We start from the raw sequence: 10,247 nt of genomic DNA, 5'->3' as shown, positions 1-10,247 counted from the left end.
CATTTGATTTTTTGGCTGCATGGAGCAAAAAACTGGTATTGATGCAGTCTACCTACATTTACAATCATTGTGTGAATTATTGCTATAACATAAGTGGCAAGTTTGATAGTTCAGACAGGCTGAGTAACAAATCAATATTTAAGTCCAGACAATGGTCGAATTGATTTTGTTGACTTGGTGAATTCTTTTTGTTGTGGCAGTTACAATTTCAAAAATGATAAATCTTTTATCTGTAACAATCTTTAAGTTTGTATGCCTACAAATCGACTTTGGGTCACTTTAATCAATTTGACTGTTCAAAACAACTGTTAGGGGTCATTCGTGTTATCTTGGAACATATTAAGATTGTTAATGCCACATTCCCACGTTGTTGTTCCCGTCCACCGGACATGTAAAGAACTAATTAGCTAGGTGACTAATGCATTTGCTTTTCAATAGGCCAGGTTTCCCAACCAAATTTCTCAACTACTCCACCCATGTGAAAATGACAGAAATATATACGAAGAAATTATATAGGTTTGCATTACGGATTTTAGTATACTAATTTAATCCATATTGTATTCATTAATACTCTCTGATTTTATTTTACTAATTTTATTTATTTCTCGATGTATGACGACGATCGATCATCATTTACAATCTTTCAATTATAACAAATGTTTGATGCTCATTCACAGCCTATCTTGTTGCATCTCCTGCTTAATTTCCTCCATTTATAGTCTCAAAAAGTTATGTAAAGAATGCAAGATGTCAGCAGTTGGTATTACTTTCTAACTGACTAATAATTAAAAAGATAGCTCATTTTACTTTCCACCAACTCCCTTTTGCCTTCCCATTATCGGGCATCTACACCTCCTTGGTCCAATCCCTCATCAAGCTTTTCACAAGCTATCTAACCGACACGGGCCATTATTTCGGCTTTTTCTTGGGTCCACACCTTGTGTTGTTGCTTCTACACCAGAAATAGCAAAAGAAATCTTGAAAACGCATGATAATTTCTTTTTAGATCGACCACAAAACGCAGTTGTGAATATTATATCCTATGGATACAAAGGCTTTTCCTTTACACGTCATGGATCTTATTGGAAGTTCTTGAAGAAGATTATGATTTCGGAACTCCTCAACGGTAAAACATTGGATTTACTATCTCCAGTTAGACATGACGAAATTAACCAGTTTATAGAATATATTGCACAAAAGGCCAAAGATGGTAGGTTTGTGGAACTTGAGGCTGAGCTAATGAAGTTGTCAAGAAACTCGATGTTGAGAATGTTTATGAGCAAAAGGACTTCAGAAGACGATGGGTTAGGGGACATAACCAAGATAATTACCGAGGCGGCTGAGATTGTTGGTAGATTTAACCTTTCAGATCATATATGGTTCTGTAAGAATCTAGACTTGCAAGGATTTGCTAAAAAATCGAAGGATATTCATAGAAGATTCGACGCGTTAATGGAAACGCTCATTACAGACCATGAAGAAGCAAGAAAGCAGGAGACAAGAGAAGCCAAGGACTTGCTCAACATTTTACTCCATATATCAGAAGATGAGAGCATGGAGATAAACTTAACCCGGGAGAACATTAAAGCCTTCATTCTGGTAAAATAACATCAACATATCATATCTTGAATTTATTCATCATTCAAATATTATCTACTAACATGGCTGTCCGTCATTCCAGGATATATTAGTTGCCGGAACAGACACTTCCGCCATAACCATAGAATGGGCTTTAGCAGAACTCAAAAACCATCCAAACATAATGAATAAAGCAGTTGAAGAAATCGACCAAGTCATCGGAAAAAATAGGCTTATCCAAGAATCGGACACACCAAACCTTCCATTCCTCCAAGCAATTGTTAAGGAATCACTACGCTTGCACCCTGCAGTCCCATTGATTCCTAGATTATCAACACAAGATTGCACCGTGGGGGGATATCATATTCCAGCAAACACTACCACTTTGGTCAACGTTTGGAGCCTGGGCCGAGACCCCACTCACTGGGAAAATCCACTTGAATTCCGGCCCGAAAGATTTGATGGAAAGCAGTTGGATGTGAGAGGACAACACTTCCATTTATTATCATTTGGGAGTGGAAGAAGGATGTGTCCTGGGGCTTCATTAGGATTGCTAATGGTGCACACAACTCTTGGTGCAACGATTCAGTGCTTTGAGTGGAAGGCACGGAACAGTGGGAATTTAGATATCGTTGATATGGAAGAGGGTGTTGGGCTTTCACTTCCTAGAGCTAATCCTTTGGTTTGTGTTCCCGTTGCATGACTTGATCCCATCCTGTTGTCCATGTAGTACGCTATTGATAAGTTTTTATTTGTGTCAAGATATCTAAATACCTTCCATTTTGGATCAGTCTCATTGTAATACCTATACAAGTAAACAATAAAATTGATAGGGGGAACTGTGCAAGATTACTTTACTGAAGTTCCAATATTTGAAGCTGATGTATTCAAAAGAAGGTTATTTTAAAAAAAAAGTGTGGATCTGAAAAAAGCCTATGGCCAATTTTGAAACTTTGGTCAATGTTGACTTTTATAATCAAAGTAGTGTGCTAGAGATTGTTGACTTTTTTAGTCAATTTTGTCTTTTTTGTCAAGGTTGACTTTTTCTTGGGCAAAGTTGATCACTGGTGGGGTCTGATCTGTGCTATCAGCTTTTATAGAATACTTGCTGGTTGCACATTGCCAAGGGGGGATATTATGTGCTTAATTTCTGTTTGTTAATATGAGTATGCATATCAGCATATGCCAATTCTGGTTCACTTATTTATGAGAGTCAATGACAAAGTGGGAACTACAGGCTGGTGGTCTTTTAACTCATTTTTATATCAAGTGTGTTAATTATGGAGCTTTATCTTTGTAAGTGCCAAGTATCCTATTCCTCTTAGTGATGCCATTGAATTAATGGAGGTGAATAATGATCATGAGAGGAATGATGAGGTTATAGCTGCAATCTAACATCCTGACAGATTGCGTTGGAGCAAAACTATGTTGGTCGAGTTCTAAGCTAATATGAGACAGGTTTTAAAAGTCAAAAGTAACAAGAACAATGGCATTACAGTAAATGGATATTCGGCTTTTTATGGAAATGATGTTAGCTAAAATACATAAAGACTGTCATAAAAATAAGGGAGCCCATTTAAGAAACATATAAGAATGAATGAAGCCCAATGTTGTTATTGACATGTTTGAGCTAAGTAAAATATTATGCATCAATTCAAGGTGAAGTGGTGAATAGTAGTCATTGGGCTGGTGGTTTGGATTCAAGAAAGGGGATTGAGATTATGAAAAATCTGCCTATTAACCGTCTTTAAATATCTTGGGCTTTCTATGATCACACGGATTTGGTTCCCATACACTTGGGCTTATTACTTTATGGATCGGTAGTGTTACATTATATCTAAAGAAATCTAATGAAAAACGAATCATATTACCTAGACTTGCAAAAAAAAAAAAAAAAAAACCCAGTTCCGGACCCGAACCGGTTCCAGTTCATACCCGGACCTAATACCCGGTTTGGGTATTTATATACCCGAAATCTGTACCCGGTTCCACATATTATATCCCCAATCGGTTCGTACCCGGTTCCATTTTTGAACCGGTTCCGGTTCCTACCCGGAATAACCGGTTCCACCGGGTATTTAGCTGCAGGTCAAAAACTAGCCGTTGGAACCGGTTCCAACGGTAATATAGCCGTTGGAACGGTTTTTGAGAGTATTATAGCCGTTGTAACCGGTTCCAACAGTAACCGGTTTTTCTTGTCCAAAACCTTTATATAAATTATTTTTCACCACTTGTTACACCACCAAACTCAAAAACAATCTAAAATACTTCTCGTTTTACAAACCCGACCATCCGACTCAAAAGTATTATGGCACCTACCAAAAATACTAACAGCAAGGCTAACAAGAACGTTTTTATTGAACCGGTTTGTGTTATTGATGATCCACAAGTTGTTGGGGTCGTCGACCATAACCGCAACAAAGAAGTATGGAAGAATTGTGATTTGGTTATCACTATCGAAGGTGATCAAAAGGCTCATTGCAAACTTTGTGGAACTTTCTTAAAGCACGATTCGAACTCGACTTTGAGAAAACACATCGAGAAGCCATTTTGCAAGGCCTTGAAAGGCATTCGCGCAACCGACCAAGTGGACTTGGGTAAAAATGGTACACTATTTCGTTACAACACGAACCAAGTTAAAGATAGAATGACAAAGTTCGTTATTCGACGAGGTTTGCCGTTTAACCACTTTGACGACCCGGAGTTGACGTCGTTGATTCGAGAAACTCTACAACCGCGATACACACATGTAAGTCGTACTACCCTAAGACGTCATTGTATCAAGTTGTGGGAGTGTGCAAAAAAAGAGTTAATCGAGTTTTTTCATACTTTATAATCGATGGTGAGTTTAATTACCGATGTTTGGTCGGCACCACACGGGTTACCCGAATCATACATATGTGTCACCGCTCATTGGGTTGATCTGGTGACATGGAAATTTATGAAACGCACCATCGCTTTTGAAAACTTTTTGTACCCACATATTGCCGAAAAATTGTTTGAATTGGTTTATGAAGTATCTTGATGTGTTCAAAAACCACAACAACTAGGTTATTGGGAGTTTATTACCCTACTAGTTGTTGGGTTTTGTAAGAATTGTACAACATGTCTTCTACTTTTAGAGAGTTTGAGGAGAAGAACAAACTCTTCAAGGATATTGTTGCGGTAATGAAGGAAAAGTTCTTAAAATATTTTGAAGACATATCGCCGGTCATTACTTGTGTCCCCGCTTTAAACCCCTATTGGAATGTTAATGGGGTTAAGACATTGATCGAGAAAATATTCGACAACATGGGTATGCACGAGATCGACCCGAAGTTGTCGACGGAAGCGAAGGAAAAGTTTAACAAACACCTCCAAGACCTTTATGATGATTATTTTCAAATTTATGGTCCAATCGTGAGGTCGTATTTTGTGAGGCAAACGACGACTAGTAGGCCGTGCAAGGACAAACTTATAAACTTGATGAATGCGGTTCGTGGATCGGCCTCTAAGAGGCAAAGAGGAAACACATCAACTAGCGAACTTGGTCGATATAGTGGAGCAAACTATGTTGAGGGCGCAACGTTCGACGAAATTCGCAATATTGATTTGTTGGCTTGGTGGAAAGGAAAACAAAACGAATTTCCTATTCTATCCGCCATGGCTCGTGATTTGCTTGCCGTACAAGCCTCAACGGTTGCCTCCGAATCGGTTTTTTTTCTTAATGGGAGGGTATTATCAATGCGAAGAACAAAATTAACTCCCGAGTTTCTAGAGGTTTGAAAAGGATCATTTGGATGCGGTGGATCGTGTACAACACAAGACAAACTTTGAAGACGAATTACCAATAGAGCGTCCTATTCATGATGAGGAGGTGGAGGACGAGCTTTCTTCCGAGAATTCGGGTGGTGAAGAAGACGATGGTTAAGAGTGAAGACTAAGTAGACTTGTAATTTTTATTTTTTTTAATAAAATAATTTGTAACACGATCAAATTTCAAGTAATATTTAGTTTTGCTTTATTTATTACTAGTAATGTTTTATTTCTTATTAGTCATGCTTTATTTTGATTACAATAACGACAAACATTGTATTATATAAATAACACATATTACAAACATTATTAAAACATGACGATACTAAACATAACAACTTAAACTAAAAAACAACGTCCGTCGTTTTAATCTGGAGTTCTACAACGATTAAGCGTTATTACCGGTGGCGGTAGGTGCTTGAGTTGTAGAGCCGGACGACTCTCCCGCTTCCGCTTTCTTGGCATCCAAACTTTTTTTCTCACGATAATACTTATTGGTATGTTTGCGTAATGTGGAGTTCGACCCCGCTTTCAGAAACTTCGAACAGTACTTGCACCAGGCCATCTCTTGTGAGTCGGTCATGACACATAAATCGTAATGAACCCAAACATCGGGGCATCGTGTTGTTTCAATCACCATAACAACGTCGTCGTTACTTGCCATTAAACCGTTTAAGCTAAGTTGTGATTTAAAGTGTGGTTTATAGTTTTGAAAGTGTTTTTAACAATTTCTACATAATACATAGCTATTTATAGTATTTGTGTAAGGTTTTATTAGTTAAAAAACCGGTTCCAACGGTCAAAAACGGCTATATAGCCGTTGGAACCGGTTCCTAACGGTCAAAAGGTTTGAATTTAAAAAAAAATACGGTGTACCCCGGTTATTTCGTAATACCTGGGTACGGTTCATACCCTACCCGGTTCCACTGGGTTCCCATATTTCTCCATCGGGTCGGGTCGGTTCCTACCCGGTTCCTGATCGGAACCTGTTCCGTTTTGTACCCGATGTCAAAAAAACCAGTTACTACCCGGTTCCGGGTGTTAACAAAACCCGATTTTGTGCACCTATAATATTACCGAGGCTTATCCCAATGGAAATTACACTGGTATGACAATGGTTTGGTTATTTGGAAATGGAATATTAGATTTGTGCATTTAGTTTTTGATAAACATTATGTGGACCATATTTAGATTTCAAATTATTGGTAATAGTCGGGTTAGAAACTTTACCTGGGAGATTGTACTAAGAAAGTTTTTTTTAAACCTTTACTCGTATATGTTGTTAAATTTATATAATCTTTACCGGGGCAATGTTCCCCTTTACCCAAAGAAAAGTGATATTCAAAGAATAATAGATTAATCGCTGACAAAAACATCATCAGCCATCACCAACAGGATACCAATAAGTAGGGTAGATTGACTTCTAATTTTTTATTGAACTTTTTATATCAACAATAGTAGAGAACTTAATCTCCATCAAGAACTCGCCCACAACCATACTAACATCCCACGACTTACTAGCCTCTTAGTAGACATTTCATTCTTGTAAAAGAGATCCTAACCGATCACTAGAATCACAACTACGCGATATGTTTGTCGTCCACTGCCTCTACCGTCCCGTCAAAGTCCACCGATTCCATCCAGTCCACCGTCGCGACCGTCGTGAGTGTCGTCCTCTTCCGTCGATGTCTCTCTAATCGTTGTTCACAGGTTTGCATGATTAATTAACCAATTGAAATTGGAATTGCTGAATTTAGCTGATTAACTAACCTTAACCTTGAAATTGATCAAATTAATCATCAATCTGGATCTTTTAACTGATCAATTTTTAACTTGAGCATAATTGGTTTTAACCTTGAACATATTAGGTTTTAACCTTGAAAGTACTAGGGTGTAACCTTGAGCGTTTAAGGTTTTAACCTTGAATGTTTTAGAAAATAACCTTGAATGTTTTAGGTTTTAATGTTAAATGCGTTAGGTTATGGAATTCGATTTGAGCATCTCCGTTTTTTACGTGCCTAACATACGTTGAGCGATTATTGTACGTTAACTCACCTCAGTATATATGTATATATATATGTATGGTTGGTGTCATAAAGTTTGGATTTTGGTCTGGTGATACACGTGAAGTATCAAATGCATGTCCGAGGTTAAATTCTCATCATCATCTCTCTTTATTAGGAGTATGTTATTTTCATTTTACTCTTTTTTCTTTTGTAAAAGTTTTGTTTCTATTATTCTTTAAATGCTAAAATTTTGAATTGTTAAATTAACTTTTAACTTTAAAATAAAATACGTTAACTTTTGGTATTTGATTGTTAGATGAATTTATATTTTGGGTTTAGTTCGGGTAGCGTCACGAACCTAACCAATACCGACCAGATATGTATCAACCATCAACCGAATACATGTCGTTTGAAAGATGTTTTTTTGTGTCATAAGCTATACGAGTAACATCAAAACTATTATAAGCATTTACTAAGTTATTTTTTGGGCTTGGTATACTTTTCATAACGACCTAACCAATACTAACTCGCGTCGCCGCAAGGCTACGGGTTTTATTACTTGGTTTAAATTAAATTATTTTAATTTTAACTAAGTTTTACCGTAGAAAATTGGGAGTATAAAATGCTGTTGTATTCATAGCATTCTAGATCGAGTCAGACATCTGGAAGAACAGCTCCAAACATAAAAAGTTAGTATCTAACAACAATTATTGGCATAAGACTTGGTCTTTATTCCAAAAACATCATTGTCTGCCGGCTAGAATCTGTTTATACAAGAATAACACCAAATGATAGGGCATATTTTATTCGTTAAATATAACTTGTTTAGGAGGTTTAAGTTTATATAAGTACGGGCATTCTTTTAATTACTTGATTGTGCACAACATCTTAAAACCTCTAATAGCCATGCCTGAATTCCAAGGTTACTTCTTCCTCTTTCTCGTATGGTTGATCTCCACTATCTTGATACGTGCTTTATTCAAATCTTCAAGTGCTAAACCTCATCTTCCACCGAGCCCGTTCGCCCTACCGATCATTGGACATCTCCACCTACTTGCTCCAATCCCTCATCAAGCTTTTCACAAACTTTCGCTTCGTTATGGACCGGTTTTTCGCCTCTTTTTGGGTTCTGTACCTTGTGTGGTTGCTTGTTCACCAGAAATGGCAAAAGAGTTCCTTAAAACATATGAAAATGCGTATTTAGACCGACCCCAAAACTCGGCTGTGGCATACCTAACTTATGGATCACAAGACTTCTCATTTGCTCCTTATGGATCTTATTGGAAATTCATGAAGAAGATAGTCATGTCACAGCTCCTAAATGGTATGACACTTGACCTGCTGCATCCGGTTAGGCAAGACGAGATTAATAGTTTCATAAATTCACTCTTTTTAAAGGCCAAAATTGGTAAAGCTGTTGATCTTAATGGGGAGCTGGTGAAGATGTCAAACAATGTAATATCAAGAATGCTTATGAGTGAAAGGTGTTCAGAGGATGAACATGAGGCTGCGGAAATGAAGAAGTTGGTTACTGAGATAGCCGAGATTACGGGTAAGTTTAACCTCTCGGATTACATATGGATCTTTAAGAACCTTGATGTGCAGGGGTTTGGGAAAAGGTTGAAAGATATTCGTACAAGATTCGATGAATTGATAGAGAGAATTATTAAAGAGCATGAAGAATCAAGAAAACTGGAGTCAAGAAAAGTGAAGGACCTGCTTGAGATTTTACTTGATGTAGCCGAAGATGAAACCATGGAGATAAAGTTGAGTAGAGAAAACATTAAAGCCTTCATACTGGTAACGTTAGCTGACCAAATTTGTCATATAGGTTCATTTTTGTATGTTCAAAACTTAAGATACTAACATATGTATCTTTCATTTCAGGATATATTTGCTGCGGGAACCGACACTTCGGCTATCACAATAGAATGGGCACTAGCAGAGCTCATCAACCATCCAAATATAATGAAAAAAGCGGTCGAAGAAATAGATCAAGTGATTGGAAAAAAACGGCTTTTACAAGAATCAGACATACCAAACCTTCCATACCTCCAAGCAATTGTCAAGGAAACACTAAGACTCCACTCTACAGGCCCAATGATACCAAGACAATCCACAGAAGATTGTACTGTGGCTGGTTATCATATTCCAGCGAACACTACTGTCTTTATCAATGTGTGGGCCCTTGGCCGAGACCCAAACCATTGGGAAAATCCACTTGAATTTAGGCCTGAGCGTTTTGAACAGCTCAACTTGGATGTTCGAGGACAACATTTTCATATTTTACCATTTGGTAGTGGACGGAGAATGTGTCCTGGAACTTCACTGGCATTGCAAGTGGTACATACGACACTCGGTGCTATGATTCAGTGCTTTGATTGGAAGGCTGGGGAAGATGGAAATCTTACTAGTGTTGATATGGAAGAGGGCCTTGGGATCACACTTCCTAGAGCAAACCCATTGGTCTGTATTCCTGTGGCCAGGCTTAATCCAATGCCATTGTAATATAACATGTAAGAAACCGATAACTGCAGAAGAATGACCAGTTTAGATTTCCCAAAAGGTTTCTTCTGTAATGTTATAACCTAGCAAAATGAAACGAGTACTTTTAATTCCTTTGTAAAAGATAAAGACTTAATTACATGGATGTTCCTTGCGTTTAGCTTATTTTGGATGTTCCTTACGTTGCTTATTTCGCGCGTTGAGTTCTTAATTAACTTCAAGAAATTGTAAGTTTAGTCCAACTTTTTGCATAAATGTAACACCAATGTTCGTTGGCGTGGATGACTTTAACTTTTGTTAGTTAAGTACCCTCAATCTTAAGAACTAAAAATAAACTAAAATGAGGAACATAGTGGTGGGCCT

The 10,247-nt window shown here is 37.6% G+C and overlaps 2 protein-coding genes across 2 annotated transcripts; both read left to right on the top strand.

Annotated features, from left to right (window-relative positions):
• Positions 1-923: 923 nt before the first annotated feature.
• Positions 924-2,361, top strand: LOC143607064 (cytochrome P450 93A2-like). The gene is made up of 2 exons (XM_077082639.1): positions 924-1,599; positions 1,682-2,361. The coding sequence occupies exons 1-2, from the start codon at positions 1,105-1,107 to the stop codon at positions 2,279-2,281; spliced, it is 1,095 nt and encodes a 364-aa protein (XP_076938754.1). The 5' UTR covers positions 924-1,104; the 3' UTR covers positions 2,282-2,361.
• Positions 2,362-8,078: 5,717 nt separating this feature from the next.
• LOC143607063 (cytochrome P450 93A3-like) lies at positions 8,079-9,887 on the top strand. Its single transcript, XM_077082638.1, has 2 exons — positions 8,079-9,179; positions 9,267-9,887. Exons 1-2 carry the CDS (start codon positions 8,286-8,288, stop codon positions 9,885-9,887), a joined length of 1,515 nt encoding a protein of 504 aa, XP_076938753.1. The 5' UTR covers positions 8,079-8,285.
• The last annotated feature ends 360 nt before the right edge of the window (positions 9,888-10,247 follow it).

Source organism: Bidens hawaiensis, unplaced genomic scaffold (assembly GCF_021521415.1).
Source record: "Bidens hawaiensis isolate Kalapana, Puna unplaced genomic scaffold, B.hawaiensis_p1.1 tig00079185_1, whole genome shotgun sequence".
NCBI classification, from domain to species: domain Eukaryota; kingdom Viridiplantae; phylum Streptophyta; class Magnoliopsida; order Asterales; family Asteraceae; genus Bidens; species Bidens hawaiensis.
This window is presented reverse-complemented; position numbering and strand designations above follow the sequence as displayed.